This window comes from Culex pipiens, chromosome 2 (genome assembly GCF_016801865.2).
Source record: "Culex pipiens pallens isolate TS chromosome 2, TS_CPP_V2, whole genome shotgun sequence".
In the NCBI taxonomy this organism is placed as follows: domain Eukaryota; kingdom Metazoa; phylum Arthropoda; class Insecta; order Diptera; family Culicidae; genus Culex; species Culex pipiens.
In genome coordinates this window covers 101,434,186-101,457,868 of record NC_068938.1, presented here as the reverse complement: position 1 = coordinate 101,457,868, position 23,683 = coordinate 101,434,186, and the positions used below count along the sequence as shown (strand labels likewise).

General features: G+C 35.1%; 1 protein-coding gene across 1 annotated transcript in view; it reads left to right on the top strand.

Moving 5' to 3' along the window:
* The first annotated feature begins 15,982 nt into the window (after nt 1-15,982).
* LOC120413090 (uncharacterized) overlaps nt 15,983-23,683 on the top strand; it is a 46,055-nt gene continuing 38,354 nt past the window's right edge. Inside the window, exon 1 of the mRNA XM_039573797.2 lies at nt 15,983-16,503. Coding sequence (XP_039429731.1) covers nt 16,371-16,503 — 133 coding nt within the window. The 5' untranslated portion in view covers nt 15,983-16,370. The remainder of the gene's footprint in view (nt 16,504-23,683) is intronic.

Below are 23,683 nucleotides of genomic sequence, written 5' to 3'. Positions count from 1 at the left end.
CTTCAGAGGGTCCACTATAGGAAAGGGGTCCACTAATGGATAACGTACCCTATTGTACTTTTGAAAAACCTTTATAAAATGCTTTGGACCAAAAATTGTAACAAAACACCGCGACAAAAGAAATAGCAACATATAAACACGACTCAACACTAGGAAAGTAAAATAACAACTAGTTTTTGAATTCAAACTAAAAATATAACAGTTTTTGCTTTAGTGAAAGTTGATAGGCACACTATAAATGGTTAGTCGCGCTTATACTTGCATCACACCTTACGTAATGTACCACCCCCGGCCGAGTTAAAATGCGTAACCGGAAAAGAAGGTGTGCATGCCTGGCACGAACACTCAAAGCGTGTTCTAGCGTGTTGCTCGTACTGACTCAGAGCAAGGGTAAGATGTAGGTGTAAGGGCAGTGCGTGTTCGTCGGGAACCTGGTGCATAAGGCCCGTTCTTACACTGAAAATTGCGAATTGCGAGTTAAGGTTCGAGTAGAAATCTTAACATAGAGACCACCAACCCGTTTGGTTTGGAAGCGAATTTTCACGTTTTTCTCTCAAATGATTTATAAAAATCCAATTAAAAACATAAAATCACACCATGCTTTGAATATATAAAAAAAAAAAATCAACTTATTCGCTCGACAGCATTGCCTTGGCGTTCTCGATTGCGAGATTCCTACTCGAAACCAGGTGCCCAAAGGCTTGATTGTTGAGTCAATTGCAAACCTTTTTTTACACCTTAGCTTCCATCCACCCCGGGATTCAAACTGACGACCTTTGGATTGTGAGTCCAACTGCCTACCAGTGACCTCTAGGTTAGACCTAGGCCAACATTTACTTCCCCATCCGACGGAAGGCGTGGTCAGACAAATCTCGTCTCGAAAAATGTCACCGGGACCGTCTTGGATCGAACCCAGGCCGACTGGGTGAGAGGCAACCACGCTTACCCCTACACCACGGTCCCGGACAATTGAATATCCATTTTCAGCGAGCGAAAATACGCAGCTCCTTAAACAGAGCGGGTTTGCCCAATTCCCAATTGATTACAGAACTAACGATGGGTCGGCCAATAATAACAATGCTGAAAGTACTTTTCAGAAGTCATTTGAGCGCTGAATAGTTCAACCTTTCAGCACTTGTATCGAAAAAAATATCTCTCGATACAGTTTGGCACCTATCTTGACGGCAAACAACATTCATACGTAGAAACAAACGTGTTTTTTTCGGAATTGCTTAGAAGTTGTACTCAACACATTGCCAAACTTGATGTTTTTTCAGCACTTTTCGTATTTATTCAACACGGTAAATCTCAAAATTGGTAGGATGATTGTACGACTCTTGCTGAAAAATCTGTTTTTTGGCAACTTGTTGCATAAGCTTCTATTTTTTAACGATTTTCTAGGGATATGATGATGAATTGGTCAAGTTCCAGACATTTTTTTGAAGAAGCAAGAGTCAAGCGAGAACGTCATTGCGTAAGAAGCAGCTAATTGGTAATGCAATCCGTGAACTAAATTGAGCCACTGATTGGCATCTCTGATTTCGAGCCGAATAAGCAGTGGCTCATGTTTCGGGGAAGAAGGGCCAACACAGCCAAAGTTTTCATTCATTCGTAGTGAGTTCGTTTTTATGAATGAAAAGGCAGATATTCAATTTCAGCCGAAACGCAACACCAAAATCAATTGGCAGACCGTGCGTCTCCATGAAAGTTGTTTGCCGGGGAAAGTTTACTTTTTCAATTGTTGATTGATTGCTCATCACATTTCGCTGGAGACGGTTTTGATGAGATGGGTAAGATCGTAAGATGACTTCCAAAAAGCTGGGATTCTAATTAGCTTGCTATTATTAATTTTGACTACCTTTCCCTAATTAAAAACTGATAATCGAAAAAGGTGTCAATTTGATGCTTCGAGGAGATCAAAGCTAAAATCCGCTCTGTCTCTGGCTTGAAAGTTTATAATTTAAATTAGATACTCCTCGTCGTTCCAGAAATATCACCGAGACCTTCCTATAAACCAACTGCTTTGCCTGTATTCGACGTTTGCTCATTGTGCGGTTTCCTTGGGGCAAGAGTTGCTGTAACTCGATCTAATCTTTCCAGACGCTGACGTCGGAAAGTTTCCCCGCGTGTAAGCAATATGCACAACGTCTTACGTGTGAAATCCAATAGTTTTCACTTTGCACCAGCTGCCTACGTGGAAAACAAACGGCAATTGCTTTATTGCTTGCTTGCTTTGAAAAGAAGAAGAAGAAAAAAACGCCATTCATAAATCACGCAACTCGTGCGATAGGTTTAATGCCGCGGAGTGCACTTTTATCCCCGTTGATTGCGGGGGTGTTACATGGCGTAGGAATCCGTGTAACAATATCCACTTTTGCACTGGTGACTCGGAATTTCGTATGAAAATGAACGAGGCATTTATTTGAATTGTTGGCTTCTCCGATTTGGCTTTTTGAAATTTATATTTCCAATTATTTATTAAATTCTTTCAAAAGATGATTTCCAATCACTGCTTATAGTTTCATAAAGATATTCCATGATTTAAGTGAGTCGAAGGCCATTTAAGTTTAATGTTTTGCCATGCGCAAAGCTAACCGTCAAAGTTTGTGAGCGTTTTTCTCAAAACACCGAGTTGATTTGCGGGTGCCACGATATCTCGAGATGAGATGGACCAAATTGGCTGAAATTTAGAGTGAGGACTCTCAAGACATATCCTGTGTGCATGATGAAGCCCCATTTTGATATTTAGGTTTTTTTTTAAAAATTGCAAAAATCGAAAACTGTTCAAAAAAAATATTTTTATCTTTTTGCCTTCCTCACTTTACTGAGGAAAGGCTATAAAATCACTCGAAAAACGAAATTCTTAATTTGACCTCCTAGATCCACCTTCATGTATACTTATCGACTCAGAATCACATTCTGAGCAAATGTCTGTGTGTGTGGTGGGATGTTGATAAAAAAATTGCACTGGATTATCTCGGCACTGGCTGAACCGATTTGGACCGTATTGGTCTCATTCGATCCGTCTTGGGGTCCCATAAATCGCTATTGAAAATTACAAAGTTTAGTAAAGTACTTCAAAAGTTATGCTAAAAAACGATTCTAACAAAAGTTCGGAAGATTGTTAAAAGGGTGGTTTTTGTAAGAAACCTTGTCATGTTATACATTTTTAGAAAGGTATTCGAAAGACCTTTCCAACGAGTTCAAAAGTTTGAAGATCTGACAACCCTATCAAAAGTTATGCGCACTTAAGTGTTATTTATGCACTTTTTAGAGGCCGGATCTCATATATTTCGATGAAAACGTTGTCCGGATCTATCATGCGACCTGTCGATGGATAGGTGATCAAAAGACCTTTCCAGCGAGTTTGAGTGATTGCAGATCTGACACATAAGTGCCCTGAATTATGGAGATCTGACTAACCAATCTGATGGTATGAATAATGAATCAAGTCCACCCTTATGTATCTATTTTGGATAGCATTACCCTCTGAATGTAAGGAAGGCACCAACCACCTAAGGGTGGATTATTTAACGTTTTTTTTAATAAAATCGGCTTTTGTCATGGAAACGGAACCCGTTTAGTGAGTCTTCACCAAAATTTTGAGCCGATTTGAGATATCGTGGCACCCGTTTTTTTGAAACTGCTAACTTAAAATAGCTATATCTCGGCAATGGTACATCCAAATGTCTTCATATTTATTTTGTTAATAGATGAAAATGTGCATTCAATGCACAATGAAATGAAAACAAATTTAAAAAATATTTAGTGTGCTCATAACAACCCTTGACATTTTTGTCAATTTACATGTATGTAACCCCTACAAGAATTCTAGATAACTCGTTTGAATCGTTTATTAATATAATCTCAATTGAATTTCTAGAAATTGTGTATCCTACCAAAAATTAAAAAAGCTATTCTCGACAAAAATGTGATAAACTTCTGTTCAAGTTAAAGTAATAATAATATGAAAAGGAAGCAGAAGTATAACATCAAATAAATATTCCTTGGTCAGCCTCCAATGGAACACAAATCTTTATGATAAATGATCAAGTATTGCTGTGCTGTTTTTGCCACTTTTTGCAGACTTAATAGCTGTCATGCTTCGTTTGATAGTGAATGGTTGTTGCTGCCATCTAAATGCCGTGAAAGTTTCCTAGCCTTATTTTATTTGTTTTCATTGACATAATATGAATTGAATTTTATATAAATATTAAAAAAAACTGTTTTAGCCTAATCACTTCTAATTCACAATTTAACAATTAAACAATTTAACAATTTAACAATTTAACAATTAAACAATTTAACAATTTAACAATTTAACAATTTAACAATTTAACAATTTAACAATTTAACAATTTAACAATTTAACAATTTAACAATTTAACAATTTAACAATTTAACAATTTAACAATTTAACAATTTAACAATTTAACAATTTAACAATTTAACAATTTAACAATTTAACAATTTAACAATTTAACAATTTAACAATTTAACAATTTAACAATTTAACAATTTAACAATTTAACAATTTAACAATTTAACAATTTAACAATTTAACAATTTAACAATTTAACAATTTAACAATTTAACAATTTAACAATTTAACAATTTAACAATTTAACAATTTAACAATTTAACAATTTAACAATTTAACAATTTAACAATTTAACAATTTAACAATTTAACAATTTAACAATTTAACAATTTAACAATTTAACAATTTAACAATTTAACAATTTAACAATTTAACAATTTAACAATTTAACAATTTAACAATTTAACAATTTAACAATTTAACAATTTAACAATAAAAGTGCAAAAATAAGAGTTTTACAATGTGCAATCAATTGTACATGTTATTTTTTAAGCATATTTTTTTGGGGATTTTTTGAAAAAATACATAAATTTATTGTTGATTCTAATTCCCATGAATATTGAATTAAACATGTTGCTTACAAAATATCTTTTATTTGATGTTACGTATTGAAAAACAATAAAAAATCATCCAGCAAATGCACCACAACTATCAACTGCCAACCAAATTGCGCGCTCATAAAATATAACCCCCCACACCCTATGAAGAGTCGGGTCTCTGATCAATAGATCCGGTTTATGATCCACTATACGTCCCATTATGTTGCGTGTCATAAAATAAACAATTCATCTCACAAATAAACCAATCGTCTTTCTCCCAGCAAGAGCAGCGCGGTGCCTCTCAAACGAATCGTCAGGAATAATACATCATCTCACCAGGGGACATCGAACAGCAAAAACAACAACAGCGTGGTTTCCTCCACGTGGAGCAGGGTGGATTGGGCGGGAATTTTCCAATCCAACAGTCTTTCTGGCCCTTTTTCTTTGAGAGTGTAATCGTTTTTGTTACGTTTTTTGTAATTCAAGGTTTATTTTTAAAGATTTTTTTTAAAGATGTTTTTATTTCAAGGTGAATAAAAAAACTTCAATATTAAAGTTTTGTAATTGTTCAACATAATTTGACCACCCTATAGATATCTTCAAGAAAAAATATGTAAAAATGTTGTCGCAATATCCGCAGCAATGCCGTTGTCGGGTGGCGTGGCGATGCAACCCTCCCACCACACGGTCTTTCTCGGAAAAGTGTGAAAAGCGTCCTCGTAACACACCGGGCGTAAGCATCAGATGCTTCGGAATCCGCGGGGGTACGACGGCGTTCCTCGTTGACGGTGGCTGCTGGCTTGCATATTGGCTCGACGTGAGGAAGACTCACCTCCTGGAAAAAATAACGAAGAAAAGAGCGGAAATAGATTTTTTCTTTGAAAATAGGGATGCTTATGAAACAATTCAACTCGAAACATTGTGGAAGTTTGTAGGCCCATGAATCATAAATTATGCTTAGTTTAATAACAACAATTAAAAAAATCAAATACAAACATCTCTTCTAAATGACAGTCTACGACAGAAGCCGGTTAGTGAATGCAAGAAAAGAAATGGAATGTTAACAGCTGGTTCAAGCAGCTCCATATTAGCGAATGATGATAATGATACTGAAGTCAACTTCTGAGAATGCGTGCCAACGCGGCAGAATACCTCTCAGTGCACTCCAGCTCACGACTAAATATCATCATCCTTAGAGGCTAATGAGATGCCGCTTGAGGAGAGATGATGCCGGTGTGCCCGGCAAAATGTAAATGTCAGCGGATTGGAGAAATTCTTGCATGTTCAGATAGTTAGTGAGTTCAGATATCCAGAAAGGGGTTTTAACTTTTAAGGATTTTGTTTGTTTCATTTTTTTTAACAATGAAATTGAATATCTACGTTTTATTGCAGGAACTGTCTGTAAAAAACTAAAATTTAGACCAACATCTAAAGATCTACTATTTTTTAATGTATTTTTATACGCAATACTAGAAAGTTCTCTTTTCTTATAAGACCTATACTACTACATTTGATCATTATCTTTTAACCGTTTTGGCTTTTACTTTCTAGTCTCCCTTTAAATGGTTTCATACTACAATTTTCTGAATTGTGTAATATTGAATTTATGATCCCTTTTACTATATTAGTCTTATCTTTTCAATTCTACCACTAAGTAATTCTCTACGACCATTTTCATTTTTTGATTTGGCTCAAACTTTTTGGAGGTCTTACCTATAACCATAGAAGTTATTTTGTGTCATTGGTTCACCCATACAAGTGTCCGTACAATTTTGGCAGCTGTGCATACAAAAATGGTACGTAAATATTCTAAAATATGTAACTTTTGAATGTGTTTTTTTAATCCATAGACCCCAAGTCTTCGGCAAAGTTGTAAGGCAAAGTTTTTAATTAACTTTTTTTTTACAAAAAAAACCAATTTCCCAAAATCTGAACTTTTTGATTTTAGAAATTATTTATATGTTTTAGGAAACAAAAACCCGAAAATTTTAAAAATTTCTGAAAAAAAGTCTTTTTTTGAAAAAAATTAAATATTATACATATAAATTTTTTGACCTAGTTTTTAGTATGTAAAATTGAATATGCAATCGAAAAGTACTTTGGGACCATCCATAAACCACGTGGACACTTTTTGAAATCTCAGACCTTCCCCTCCGCCCCTCGTGGACAATTTCCTTACAAAACAAATCTATTTTGTATGGAGCGTGAACAATCGCTGACCTTCTCCCCTTCTAAGGTGTGTACGTGGTTTATGGATGGTCTCTTTACAGATTTTTTGATAAAGAGCCCGTTTTCGAGATATAAAATTTGATTTCAGCGAAATATTTGCAGTTTTTCGATTTTTAAAAATAGTGACCGAAAGTTTGCTATAAAATTGTCTAAGAGACATTGAAGACTGGACCTCTGGTTGCTGAGAACAGAGGCTTAAAGAAAAAGAAACAGGAAAATTGAAGTTTTGTATCACTCAAACAACCCTCCATTTTCTAATGTCGATATTTCCGCAACCGATTTTCAATGTTAAAAAATGAAACATTTGTTAAATCTCCCGATCTTTTCGAAAACAATATTAATTTAGCATAGCTTGGTTGACCGTACTCTAGCCGAGCAAAAAGCTCGCAAAAGCTAGGTTGGCGCCGATAAGGAAAATAAATGCGTCAGGAATGTTCCGAATGACACATTACCATTCATTTTTCCTTTTGGTCGACTCCTCACGATCAACGGGGGAAGTGGGGGAGGGATTTGATGATTGGATACCCTCGAAAGATGCCTAAGAACTTAGACGACCTCCAAGATATCCGGATTTGGAAGGGGAAAAGGATTGATGGGATACTTCACCGACGAATGAAGTAGTAGGCTTTGGTTGGTAAATATCATGAAATTTAAAATGCAGTAATAAAATAATGAAAATAAAAAATAAATAAGAACGCTCTCACCAAATTTGACCCCACACCAACGACGTCACTTCCATCCTGAGAGCTGTGTATGTGGAACTTGTCCTTCTTTCCCCGCTTCCTTGGCATCTCCTGGGCTGCCGGATGTGACCGCCAGCTGGTCCGCCGCAGTCACGACTGCCGCCGTCGCCTCGAACTGGTTTCCAGTTTCTGCCTGTCCTGATTTCTCCGGAATGAGCTCCATCTCGGATTGCTTCCCCTTTGCTTGATACACTTCCACTTGTAGATTTTATTCCAAAATTTTTCAAACAACTTTTTCTTATGCATTAAGTTGAACTTTTTTCAGAAAAGTTTTCCAAAAAAAAAAAACGAAAAAAAAATTCAATAACACGTGACGGATCGAAAAACCAATCACGCCCGCACACCACGACTACTACGATCTCCCATACAATTTTCACAAAATTACTATGACGCAAATTATTCACCATTTCCGCATTCTTTACTTTCCAGAGAAAAGTTTTTCTTTTTTTAGTTCAGTACCACCCTCCTGGTGGAACTCACTTTTGACGTCTTCTGTACGAGGTGTTCTGCACCTCCCTTTCAGCTGGTAACTCATTTTGGCGAGGCAAAAAACATCAATCGGGAAGAAAATTTGCAACACATTTTTTGGTTCAAATTCGCACTTTTCGTTTTAAATTTCGCAAACTTGACGATATTCCGATTTATCAACACTCAATGAACACTTTTCAACATTTTCCATAACTCGTTCCTACCAAATACACAATAAAATTCAACTTTTCCGAGGGACGCCAATTGGGTCCTAAAATGAAGCTGATATTATTGTTTACAGCGATAAAGCTTATTTTTCTGAGTGCAATGACCCTTTGTACGACCACAAAGAGTTTAAAATGGATTTTTAAATCAATTTTGAAAAATTAACCTCGCGGTCCTTCTTGACAGAAAAGCTCCCACTTGACAGCTCGTTCTAAGGGAACCAGAGTTGAACCATCGAAAAAATGTTGTCTTGTCCAAAAAATTTTTGCATTAAAATGAAAAAAAAAGTGATCAGAAATGGTTTTTTACCGTTGTACATAAAAATTTACATAGGGCTTTAGTACCCAATTCACGCGCACGTTTTCATCATACATTGTTTTGAAAACCCGATCTTCCGATTTCCGATCTTTTCTAAAACAATATTTTTTATTTATGAAAAAAAATATTTTTTTAAAATCAAGACTAACATTTTAAAATGGCGTAATATTAAATGCTTGGCCGGAAAACTGTTTCAGTACTTTTCGATTGCAAACTAAATTTTACATAGAAAAAAATAGTCAAAAAAGTTTATGTTTGAAATTTTAATTTTTATTCAAAAATCACCTTTTTCAAAAAAATCATATGGCTCAAAAGTTACGGATTTTTGTCCCTTAACACACATAAAAAAACTCTGCAAATAAAAAAAAGGATTTTGAGAAATTGAGATCTTGTAAACATCGTACCTGTTTTTTATTCTGAACCTCCTCAACAATACCTACACAGAAAAAAATATGTAAATTTACACAGCATGTAATTACTGTTTCTTATGTAAACTCACTCAATGTAATGTTGAAATATGATGTAAAGAGTAAAAAGTCATGGAAATTGCTCCAATGTAAATCTAAATCTAATGTAAATCATGAATATAATGGAAACGTTAAGCATGGAAACTCAAATCTGATGAATTTTTACCTGTGTTCGGCTTCCTGTAAATTCCTATTCAATGTAAATCATATATCCAATGTATTTCTGCCAAACGTTAACTTCAAAACTACCCGAACTAAAAATAGTTATATTTGGTTCTCTTTCTATCGCTCTCATACTTCGCTGGCCCACTGCCTGAGCATCGACCTGAACAAGTTGGTGCTTTAGCCGCTCGTTTATAAAATGCGAAGATGGCTCAGTCGGCAGCGGGTAGCAGCAGTAACACCGAACATCCTACCCGTCGTCCGTTCGATTCCAGTCCAGCGTTATTCCACTTGGCCGTCGACGAGAAAGCGTCCCCTACCTGTGAAACAACTTTTTAAAATCCGAATTTCCTTTTGCTGCCCGCTTCAATCATTTTAAAATAGAACATAGGCCACACCCTTTTCCTACTGCAATCCAAGTCGAGCTTCTTATTCCCATTGGCTAATTAGAATTTGTTGATTTGAACTAATGTAAATTCCAAAAGTAATGTAAATTCCAAAACTAATGTAAATTTTCAAAACTAATGTAAATTTCCAATGAATCTAATGTAAATTTCCGATGTACCTAATGTAAATATACATCATGTATCATGATACCTTTTGGTACATGATAAATAATGTAAATTCACAGGAATATTTTTTTCTGTGTACACACCAATTTCTCATTACTGAAATCAGTTAAATTTACTGAAATTTGCACTACTGAAATGAAAACTTGCTGAAATTTCGGCAAAATTTGACAGCTCCATACAAATTTTACCTTTAGATCAGCGAAAAACTAACTGAAAATTTCAGTAGTGCAGTTTTCAGTAAATATTAACTGAAAACGAACATCAGAATTTGCTGTGTACAACTTTGCCGAAGACACCGTATTGATCGGAAAACTTATTCAAATGTAACAGATTTATATGGAGAATTAGTACCAAGTACCTAGAATGTAAAACATTTTGAAGGAAATCTAACGTTTACCGTCATGGCTTATCTTGAATTTCTAGTAGAGGTACTAGAACTGAATGAATAAACTGAAAAAAAACATCAACTTACTTTATTCAACGCCATTTCAGTTATGTCGTGGCATAACTACTTTGACTTTTTGATGTTTTGTTTTGGAACCTTTTATAAATATTCAATTGTTCGAAAAAAAAACAATGAAATTGTCAAGTTGAAAGACAGTTTAAACAAAAATTAAACTTACATTTCAAGGATATCAGAATATTTCCGGTTCGATTTCGTAACAGGGAAATTCTCTGGGTCTTCGGCAAGTCTTCAGTAAATGATGAGTGAGTTCATTTTACCTCATCTCATCTCATTTTCTTTGAAAAATCTCTATAAAAATTTGCGTTCAAGTCAAGCCAACATTTTCATCAACTTACAATAACTCAAATTGATTTGTTTTCGGTTTCTATTTAGAGTCCTCCCACTTTCTGTGCTGCTATCAAATATTTGTAAAACTTTTGGCTTTGGTTCGGTCGTTTGTGTTTGTCTTTCCGGATGCTGCTGTCCCCCTAGGGCGTTTTCAATCTTAAAAGTATTCCCATTGATCAAGTTTCCGGCGACATACCTGCGTTATTTACAACTTTATCCCTCGATTTCCGGTTTGTATTGCTGAGTGGGCGTCGATAGTTTGCCATCAACTCGGCACGTGGTCAGTGGTTGGTGGAGCCAACTTTTACATCACCTAGCTAGTTTGCACGTTTTTTAGGTTTTCTATCACAATCGATTTCGTTATCCGCGTTGGTTGTTATTTGCAAAACTTGCAAAGTGTTTGATTTAGAGAATTTTAATTTCAAAATTATTACTTTTTTATTGGGATGCGTTTTGTCCAATGATTCTTCTTGATAGTTTTTTTCGATAATATTTAATTGTGGAGCTTATACAGCAGTTCCACATGAAAAAAGCACAACCAAAATAAAGTTGTTTCATTTATGCATATTTAATCAAATAACGAAATCTTTTTATAAATTTGGAATTCTTGGAACACAGATCTGAAAAGACTTTAATAACTTTCAAAAACTCATTGACAGTTATTAATTATTATTATTATTATTTCAATAATTATTGATCAAAAACAGATTATTGGGCCCTAACTTGGAGACAAACAAAAAACTTGATAAAAAAACAAAATTTCATTGATTATGATTTGCTTGGTGGATGTTCCCAAACGCCACTTTTCACACCAGCTCAAGCAGCATAAGTAACAATATTGCATGAAAACAATATTTCTGCTGTTTTGCCCTTTATTCGGTGATTACGCTTTTTCACCTCTCATAGATGATATCACTTACGAACGTCTAGCGCACACTGCCGTATGGACCAACTTTGCTCTAGCTTTTCACAGCCCGCTTTTTCCGTCACATCTTCGGACTCCGCATAGTGATTCAGTGTTCTAATCTTTGGTCAAAACTCAAACTTTATAAATTAACGGTTTTAAACGATTAACAGATTTTTAAAATATATTTTTGACCAGAAGTATTGTAAAATAATTAAGGGCATGAAATTTTCCCGGGTTTTGAATTTTTCGAGAAACGGGAAAATTATATCTAAAATCTTGGGGACTCCCGGGATATTTTTGTAATGGCCAAAAAACATTTTTCACTACATTTATAAATATTTCAAAGCATTTAATGATAGAAATAGTCGATTTCCATTACATGGTGATAATTTTGACAACAACTTGAACAATGACAGTAGACTTTAGCTTAAAAGCATTTAAAATTGCATAATTAATCGGAATTCTTTATTTAAAGTGATTTCGTTTAAATAAATTTCTCAAAAATAAATAAATTGAAAATAATGTTATTAGAGATATTGGATTATGCCTGAAAAAACAAAATCTAAAGGAAACTTAGAAAATGGTCGCCAACTAAGGCAAATGGAGACAATAGAGCAGTTCTCTTCGAAATCGGCCTTTTTCTTACATTAAAAGTTTACAAATGCAAAATATGGAGAATTTTCTCAGCATTTCAGAAATATTTTTTTTTCAAAAGTGGGCAAACATGTGCACTAATTTAAAAAAAAATAATGAAAAACTGCGACTATTTTCAAAACAGTCACCTAAAAATGGATTTAACTTGAAAACGGTGCACTTTATCAAAATTTCACTACAGTACTTTTTGATTGAAAATTTGATTTTACATCGAAAAATGAAGTTGAAAAATGTTTGCGACCAATTTTTCGAATTTTTGAAAAAAATCAGTATTGATTCAAAAATTCATAACTCGCTCAAAGATTTTTTGCACAACCTGGAAATATCTGAAAAGTTGGCATTTGATGTCCTCTAAAACAGCGATTCTCAACGGGGGTACCGGGCCTACTTGATTTACATGGTAGGGGGTACCGGCATAGAAGAAGGTTGAGAATCGCTGCTCTAAAACATATCAAAAAATAAAAAAAAATAAAAATAGTTTTTTTTTGTAAATCAAGTTTTAGTGACAAAAAGTTAAAAAAAAAAAAAATAAATAAATAAAAAATCACCATTTTTTTTACCGTGTATCATTTTTTTCACTGTAGTCCATATCCACCCGAGCAGGGGTAAATAACACGGGAATACCAAATTTTGGTATTACTTGGGCAAATAACAGCGACCAAAATGTGCCCTTAGTTGCCCAGTAATAGATGGTAAAATACCATGAAATCATACCAAAATCTTGTATGTGTAAGGGCACAACAATACCAAACCATGTTATTCCAAGGGTAAAATAATACCTCAAAATAAAACCATTTCAATACCAAGTTGAGGTCTTCTGGATTTTTGAACATTGCTTGAATACCAAAACTTGGTATTGCCATGGTTTTATTTTTAGGTATTCCCGCGCCCTTGGAAAATCATATTTTGGTATTTCTGTGGTCTTTCACATACATGATTTTGGTATGATTTCATGGTATTTTACCATCTATTACTGGGCAACCAAGATCACATTTTGGTCGTTGATATTTGCACAAGTAATACCAAAATTTGGTATTTTCATACCATTTTTAGTGCAGCAGTTGCAGTTAGTGAAAAAACGGAAATTATTCATATGCAACAGCCAAATCTACTCACCTGATGATTCCATGTTGTTATTAGTGATATTCTTCACCACACCGAATACATTTGTCATTGATGAACGGCCTGTGTTTGAAGTTCTTGAAGCTTCTGAAAAATAACAAGATTAAAAAATAAGTATTATTAAAATGAAACTGAATTGAAATTCACCAAAATTCATAAATCTGTCGATTGACTCGTTTTTCAAAGTATTTGGTTATCCCGACTTAGAGATATTTCAACGTTTTTGAAAAAAATATTAGTGGGTATATCACACTAATTTTTTAAAACATCTTTAACATTTTTGGGTTTCAAGTCATTTTAGCGCAAAATTAATTAACTCGAGAAATTTTTTTAACAAATTTCCCATAGTTTCAGAGAAAATTGATGAAACCTTTCAATATTAAAATAATACCAAAATGTGCCATCCTGACTTAGAAAATTTTCCACAATTTCAAGTCATTTCTATAGGCGGTATATCAAAAATGTTTAAAATAAAGTTTGAAATTTCCGGTTTTGAATGAAAGCATTCGCTTTGAGACATGATTTTAGCGCAAAATTAATTATTTTGTCAAAACTGGTCAAAATTTTCCCATAGTTCCAGAGGAATTTGAAAAAACACTTTAATACCAAAATAATACCAAAATGTGCCATCCTGACTTATAAAATTTTCCACAATTTCAAGTCATTTCTGTAGGGGGTATATCAAAAATGTTTAAAATAAAGTTTGAAATTTCCGGTTTTGAATGAAAGTATTCGCTTTGAGACATGATTTTAGCGCAAAATTAATTATTTTGTCAAAACTGGTCAAAATTTTCCCATAGTTCCAGAGGAATTTGATAAAACACTTTAATACCAAAATAATACCAAAATGTGCCATCCTGACTTAGAAAATTTTCCACAATTTCAAGTCATTTCTGTAGGGGGTATATCAAAAATGTTTAAAATCAAGTTTGAAATTTCCGGTTTTGAATGAAAGCATTCGCTTTGAGACATCATTTTAGCGCAAAATTAATTATTTTGTCAAAATTGGTCAAAATTTTCCCATAGTTGCAGAGGAATTTGATAAAATACTGTAATACCAAAAGAATACCAAAATGTGGTGTTCGATCATTGACATATTCTGCAATTTTGCAATATCAAAACAATACCTTAAATTGGTATGATACCACATTTTGCTCTTGCATAATCCTTAAGACAAATTTTAAAGGGTCCAGGAATACCAAAATTTGGTATTGATACCAGAGAAAGGTATTATTACGCATTTCCCTTGTTATTTACCCATATTCGGGATATCCACAACTTTGCCGAAGACACCAAATCGATAAAAAAATTCTTTCAAATGATACAGATTTTTAAATTTTCATACATAATTTTTGTATGGCCAGCTGCCAAATTTGTATGGAACATTATATGGACAAACTAATGATGCAAGATGGCTTCTTTGGGCATACCGAAGGCACCAAAAAAGTTTCAGTCGGATTAAAAAATACAACAAAAATCTAATGACCGAAATATAAGAGAACTGCTCAATAGACTAAATAGGTACATAATTAAATTTAAAATTAAGTTTGTTTATTTTGTTTTAACCGAAATGAATCAAAATATCATACAATTGTGTAAAAAATATGTCTTCAACAGATGTCTCAATTCGTTATATTTGTCCTGATGCGCCCAAGATGCCGGTTTTTAGGAAAAATCGATTAAATATTCAAATTTATTTAGGAAATAAAATCATTAATATGGGTAAACTAAATAAATTATCTTTAAAAATAATTAAATTACATTGTTAACACTTAAAAAGTTAGCCAATTTACGGAAACAATCCTTAATAATTCAAATTTTAGTGCTTTAAAATCCTTTCGACTGCTAAGTTATAAATTGTTCCACTATTTTCTTAACTAAATCGGACTTTCTTGACCAAAATATGTTTTTTTCAATTTCGGGAAAACCGGGACAAAATATAAAAAATCCCGGGATTCGAGAAATCCAGGTTTTAGAAAAATCCCAGGATTTCTATTCCGGAAAATGTCGAAATTTTTTTAAAATTTAGAATAAATTGTTGTCACAGATGAATAGAATTTTTAACGGATTCATTTGACCGGCGTTAATAAAATAAACAACAACATTTGACCGTTTGCAAATACGTTCGATATTTCCCTCCTGTTTTCATCTCTTCCACTGTGTGGCATGACGCCGCCATCGTCGACGACCGAGGAAAACAACACCGATGACGACGACGACGCTTAAAAACCCGACTCGTGCCGACGACGCCACCGCGCCGATGATACGGGGCGTCGCGACGTCGGCAACGACACGATAACTCACCCACCCACCCTTATCACCGTTCGTTTCGGTCGTCCTTCCTGCTTCCCCCCCAGGGCCGGTCGACGAAAGCTCATATAAGAACGCGTGGCCACTGGCATCCGTTCATCACTTTACTATCGGTGTTCCGCTGGTGCTCGCGGTGCTTTCACTGTGAACCCGCCACTGATAACGACTACGACGCCGACGACGACCCCGTCGGAGCCACATCCGGCATAACGTGTGAGGGCGTCCTGCGACAGTGTAACAGTGTTTGGAAAGCAGCACTTCCGGTCAACCGGTAGTTGATTTTGTGGATTTTTTGGTAATCGCTTCGAGCAGGAAGTACTTCCGGTCGAGTGGAAACGAAGTTTGAAAATAACGCAAAAACGGTGTTGGTGGAAATTGGAAGTTCGTGAAAATTTCCCTTCGAGTGATAACCGGAAGAGAGCATATTGTTGGCTTGGTTGAAGCCGATTGCGAAGTGGTGGTGAAAATTAATGCGCCAAAATGCATAAATACCTGATGGGAAGACTGTTGCTGATCTGCCTGTTGATCATGTTCGTGGCCAGTGCAAAGGGCGCGAGCAACTACTTTTACGACTCGGAGGAACAACGGTATCCAAATCTGCTGGACGGTGGTGGTAAGTAGTTTTTTTTTGCGATAAGACAAAAAAAAAAACAATAGAAAAGAAGCTCACTATTCAGGAAGAAACGAAAAACATACAACATATGTTTGCACAAGTATAATCACGCAGCGTGTGTCATATGCCTAGAAAGAGGGAGTGTCTGGCTCGGGAGTGTGAAGTTGGGTCAACAGCACACAGCGTTGTGAGTGAGAAGAGACTCTGTTGTCACACATGAACCGTGATGCAGGACATCAAGATGATAGTGTGACTGTTGTAATTTGCTAGATGGAAATGCCTTGGACAGGATTGGAAGTAAATTAAATTCAAATACTTTCCAAACAGAATTGTCACAAGTCATTTTTGGTTGATTATAAACTTTTTAGCACTTTTAGGTTTAGTTTGACGTATACTTTTAGAAAAACACATAAAATCTTGTACTAAATGTGATTCGAAGATTTTTTTTAACCTTATTGAATTTTGTCTAAGTTTCAGCCTTTTTCATATTTTTGACGTTTTTGAACCTTCAAACTTTGTGTTCCGATTTGCCCGTTAACCTAGAGCAGGCCTGCCCAACCTTTTCGGCTCAATTTTCACATTTATGATCGCCCAAAATTACAATTGTAAATTTTTTCATGGTTTCTTTGATGGAATCGGTTCTCAGATGACCAGTGAACATAACATTGATAAAAGTTTGAAAACATATTTTTGCATGGTCCGGCCCGCGGGCCGGATTGATTTTTGACGTAAAATGTAGATAAAAACGACTTGTATAAATATTTTCTCAAACTTTTGGAAAAGTTATGTTCACTGGTCATCTAAGAACCGATTCCATTAAAGAAACCATGAAAAAATGAACAATTGTAATTTTGGCGATCAAAAATGTGAAAATTGAGCCGAAAAGGTTGGGCAGGCCTGACCTAGAGTGCTCATATTTTGGCCAGAGCCTATTTTTATATGTACAAACAACCCCTGAAAATTTCAGGCAGACGTGGACTCGCTCTCAAAATCAAAACCAAGTCTGTTTGTCCCATCATTACACTTCTACGCATAATTGTCACACCAACTCAGTTGCACTTGAAGCACATAAAATCATATTATTTAGAAGAGATTTCAACCTTGTGTTCTGTTGTGAACCTGAATCATAAAGAACCAATCTATTTCAATAATCTATTTTTGCGTCGTGAAACTACTTACTTTTCCTGTCATTCTTGAACGACGAAATAGCCTACTTTTCTGTACCAAAAATAACAGAATCGAATAGCAACACTTTTCAAAATAAATGCTGAAAAATTCTACTTTTCAGCACTCAAATGGGTGCTGAAAAGTTGAACTTTTCTGCACTTGTTTCGAAAAGTAACACTTTTCAACATTTTTTTGATTTAAACGATTTATTGACAAAATACATGAAAATTTAACATAAAATTTCACTCATTGTGCGTTTTTTGGAATTGCAAAAAATGTTGTATGGAACTCGTTGCAAAACTTGATTATTTCAGCACTCTTCGTATTTAACCAACTCGGTGAACCTCGTTGGATAAATGTACGACTCGTACTGAAAAAAATCCTCTTTTTGCAACTTGTTGCATAAACTATTATTAACATTCCAACTCCCAACCAGAGCTGGGGTAAATAACATGGGAATACCAAATTTTGGTATTACTTGAGCAAATAACAGCGACCAAAATGTGCCCTTGGTTGCCCAGTAATAGATGGTAAAATACCATGAAATCATACCAAAGTCTTGTATGTGGAAGGGCACAACGATACCAAACCATGTTATTCCAAGGGTAAAATAATACCTCAAAATAGAACCATTTCAATACCAAGTTAAGGTCTTCTGGATTTTTGAACATTGCTTGAATACCAAAACTTGGTATTGCCATGGTTTTAATTTTAGGTATATTTTGATATTCCTGTTCTTCCACATACATGATTTTGGTATGATTTGATGGTATTTTACCATCTATTACTGGGCAACCAAGAGCACATTATGGTCGCTGATATTTGCACAAGTAATACCAAAATTTGGTATTTTCATACCATTTTTAGTGCAGCAGTTGCAGTTAGTGAAAAAACGGAAATGATCCATATGCAACAGCCAAATCTACTCACCTGATGATTCCATGTTGTTATTAGTGATATTCTTCACCACACCGAATGCATTTGTCATTGATGAACGGCCTGTGCATGAAGTTCTTGAAGATTCTGAAAAATAACAAGATTGAAAAATAAGTGTTATTAAAATAAAACTGGATTGAAATTCACCAAAATTCAATAATCTTTCGACTGACTCGTTTTTCAAAGTATTTGGTGTTTTTTCAAGTCATTTTAGCGCAAAATTTGTTATCTTGTCCCAATTGGTAAAAAAAATCCCATAGTTTAGAGAAAATTGATGAAACCTTTCAATACCAAAATAATACCAAAATGTGCCATCCTGACTTAGAAAATTTTCCACAATTTCAAGTCATTTCTATAGGGGGTATATCAAAAATGTTTAAAATCAAGTTTGAAGTATTTCAAGTAAGTGAAGTAAAATCAGGTTTGAAGCATTCGCTTTGAGACATCATTTTAGTGCAAAATTAATTATTTTGTCAAAATTGGTCAAAATTTTCCCATAGTTTCAGAGGAATTTGTTAAAACACTGTAATACCAAAAGAATACCAAAATGTGCCATCCTGACTTAGAAAATTTTCCACAATTTCAAGTCATTTCTGTAGGGGGTATATCAAAAATGTTTAAAATCAAGTTCGAAATTACCGGTTTTCAATTAAAGCATTCGCTTTGAGACATAATTTTAGCGCAAAATTAATTATTTTGTCAAAATTGGTCAAAATTTTCCCATAGTTTCAGAGGAATTTGTTAAAACACTGTAATACCAAAAGAATACCAATATGTGGTGTTCGACCATTGACAAATTCTGCAATTTTGCAATATCAAAACAATACCTTAAATTGGTATGATACCACATTTTGCTCTTGCATAATCCTCAAGACAAATTTTAAAGGGTCCAGGAATACCAAAATTTGGTATTGATACCAGAGAAAGGTATTATTACGCATTTCCCTTGTTATTTACCCATGCTCGGGAAGGCTCAAAATAAGAAGGAACGGTAACTTCAACTCGCTGGTTCTCGGACATAACTCAACCAATCACCAACCAACCAAGTGCAGAAAATTTTTTCCAGTGATTTGTAAGGATGTCTAGATGATCCTAGAACTTTGCAGTACTTGATTTGATCAAATCCACAATATTTGCGGTCAAAAACATCGTTCCAACTTTTTTTTTCGTGTGTAACAAAATTCGCCCAAAATTCTGAGGAAAAAAAAGTTGAAACGATGTTTTTGATCGCAAAAATTACAGATTTTATTAAATCAAGTAATGCAATTTGATCATCTAGACATCCTTAAAAATCTTTGAATTTTTTGCATGAATTGAATGCTTAAACATTCAACTATGTTTGGCTAATAAGGGTATTAAATCATATGAACTCTTCAAATCAAGCCAAGCGTTTTTTTTAAATATTAGAATCTTATGCAAAATGTTTCTTATTCATCCAAACTATTGAATTTCTATTAGTTACAGCAATTTCACATATAACCTGTTCGTTTGTGGTCAAAATGTAACAATTTTAGTTGGTAAAATAATTAAAAACTCAAAATATTTTTATTTAGATCAAAATTGAGCACGTCTACTAAAGCTTATAATTTTTGTTTACAAAACATTAAAAAAAAAGTTCAAAGCGCAGTAAGTCATGTACAGCTATAACTTTCTAGAAGCTTTTTGTATTACCCACATGCTGACGAGATACATGCTAGAGATCAAGTGTCCCCGGGGATCAAGTCTCCCCACTCTCCCCTACACGAGATGAACTAATGCCAAATATGAGTCCTCTACGACACAGGGAAGTGGGGTCAAACGGGCATTGATGTTTGAGGTCCAAAAAACAGCAAAAATCTTAAAATTGATTGCATTTTCGTAAAATTTGATCCCAATTCGAATTCTCTTAGTTGCATTCGAATGATCTTTTGAAGCACTTCAAAATGTGTAATAAATATCCGGGATTTATTTGACTTTTTCTCATAGTTCAGCACATACGATTTTTCGATAACAAACTTCTTCAGTCTTCATTTTGACATATTCGGAATCCTCTGGAAATTCAACGTATGTTTGGAGTATTGGAGTCGTAGATTTGACCTTAAAATTAATACAATAATACATTTTTGAAAAAAAAGTCAGGTCTTGTTTACTTTTGTGAAACCTCGGACGCTTCTTGAGACAGAAGTTTACAGATTTGTTTTGGTCTGTGTAATAGCTTTTTCTGATTAAAATTACGCCGTCGGTTCTTAACCTCATTTCTTGATACTACGAAACCCTTGCGAGAAAATACCGCAAAAAATCAAAACCAGGCGCACTTGTTTACTACATTATAATACGCAAACGCGTTCGGGTGATTCCCAATTCCAATCACGTACAGTCAACACAATTTCCGCAAGATTGAATAGGACGCCGCCGTCGTGGGGTGCTAACAACGCAAGCATCGCAACCGCCGCGGGAGTTTTCGCGCCAAAAGAAAAACCTCCGCTCTTCAACGTTTGACAACGTGAACGACAAACGTCTCCTCAAATTAAATGCCACTGCCTGTCACTGGGTTGACAGCCTGAGAGGCGTTCACCCTGTTGATTGTTGAGGAGGCGGGGGCTTGGTTATATGTTCAACAGGCTTTCACAGGACCACAATGCTTACGCCTCCATAAGGCTTATAAAACCTAATTTTGACAAATTAAATTTGAATTTTCATTAAATCTTTTGAAGTAGTTAAATTTGTCGACAGTTCCCATCGCCTAGATTAATCCTGTTTTCATACGTTGAAGTTCCCGGGATGAACAAGAGTGACAAACTCAATGGGCCATTGGGCCACGCAGCGAAGGGCACAGTGAAAGTGTTACAATGGGAAAACTGCCAAGTGGGTCCCGGTTAAAGGTCGGCTTCGTTTGTTCTTTTCAGCATTTTCTGTGACTCGCGAGAACTGTATGTTATTCTATATAGCCTTACGATGATGGATGCGATGCTGACGTTGGGTTTCCTGACACAGATTGTTTGTTCGTTGAAAATAATGGAAAAGTTTCCCTTTTTTACGGGACCAAAATTAGATTCTCTTAAAATATAACTTAAGGGTACATCGCAACCATGAAAGTCGTTGTCTTCTTATTCCAAAATTGTTTATCTTACGGACTCAATCTTGAAATAATCAAACATAGAAATTTCCAGCTTAAAAGATTTATAAAAAGTTATACTGAAAATTTTCATATTTGTTGAAATGTTTATATTTTTGTCCTAATTCATATTCACCCTATCAGGCTTTAAAGGATTTAATTGTTTTTTTTTTAAATAAAAATATCAACTTTTGTTGTAACCAACATAAATTATGTAGTCCCAATTCAAACAAATCCAGATTTCCTCAAACTTGTTCTGCCGAAAGTGCTTATTTCTGAAATCTGAAAATAGTTTTGAATTTTGTTTCAATAATACTTAAGAGCGAGTCCACGAGCAAAGCATACCCATCTCGCATCGACCTCACCAATCTGTCTGAAATTTTCAGGGGTTGTTTGTACATATAAAACTAGCATCTGGTCAAAATATGAGCACTCTAGGTCAACGGGAAATGGGGCAAATCGGGACACAAAGTTTGAAGGTTCAAAAACGTCAAAAATCTTAAAATGGCGTAAAATAAACTTGAGCAAAATTCAATTAAATTTCAAAATTCAAAATGCATCTGAAAGGGCTTAAAAAATGCAACAAAATGCAGGGTAGAGCATCCCAATTGGTTGAATCTTAAGGGAGTTATTGGCATTTTAGTGAAAAAATAGCACAATTTTCAAACTCAAATAAAAAAGTGTTTCATCCAGATATCAACTCGGTTCGACCTGCAGCTTGTAGGGGACATCTGGGACTACCATCTGAGACTGAGAACGCTTTGGGTAAGGCAGTAAAACATATTAAATAGACACTTTTACTTTTAGTGAATTTTTTGGTTGTAAATTTTTGCTCGGGGGACCCCTTTGATCCCATTTTCTGATGATAATTTTATCATATTCGTGTTCCTGAGACAATTTCACAATAGAAATATGCATAAAAATGTTTATTTTCATCTATTTTAACCCTTTAAAAATGAAAATTAAAAAAAAATGAGATGCTGCTTTTTTTCTGGTGTCATCTAGTATCCTTGGAAACGAATTTGAATTTCAATAAATGTGAATCAAAGATTTTTTTTAACTGGCAATAGATTTAAAAGATTTTCTGATGGTATAAGAGAAAAAAACTAAACCAGCAATTGTCAACGTCCAACAATAAACTCCTTCTCCTCAAAGAAGAAATTTTTCCTGTTTCAAACGAGATTGCTTATGACACACCACAGGGAGTAGCTGGAGCCGAAATCACGGGCCCATTTGACTTTCAATGAGCCCTGGGATGCGGACGACATCAACAAATTGAGTGAGGTTGGTGCAAACCGTGTCGCTTGGTGTGGAAACATCAATATTTGCCAGTGGAGTTGCGGCACGGCCAGGACTTGGAATCGGAAATGTTTTCGGCGTTGATTGAGCTCTGACAGCTGTCTCATTGCGTGGGTGCCATCAAATGTTTTGTACAAAATTTGCACAAAATTATTATTAGGAGATGTCGTTTGTTGGAAAAGTGTCCAGGGAAAGCTATTTTTGGAATTATCGAAAATATATTTTTAAGCAGAGACTGATCAATACTGGAAGTCATTTAAACGACATTAGGGCTTTCACGTGTGCTGTGCACGTATGTGGGTACTCGTACTCCCCATTGTAGCCTACTTTCAGGCGTCATATCGATTTTCCTCTCGACTGGCCAACCGCTGCGATGGCAAATGGCTATCGACGTTCAATTAGCACATTCGTGTTGGCTCAATTAACTCATCAGGTGGCGGGGGAGTATAGCAGCTGACCTCTTGAGCTCCCCTGGTGCCACTTTCGGTGAATCGACGACCGGTGAAAAAGAAGAAGAAGAAGAACCGTGTGGAAACATATGTTTTCTTACGCCTCAGCACGCAACAAGCAAACACACACGATGGGGGGAAGCCTAACGTGGGAAAAGAAAGAGGCCGGAAAAGTGGTCAGACAAACACGTTTTCCGCACCATTTGGGGCCGAAGGGAAAATGGCAGAAGGAAAC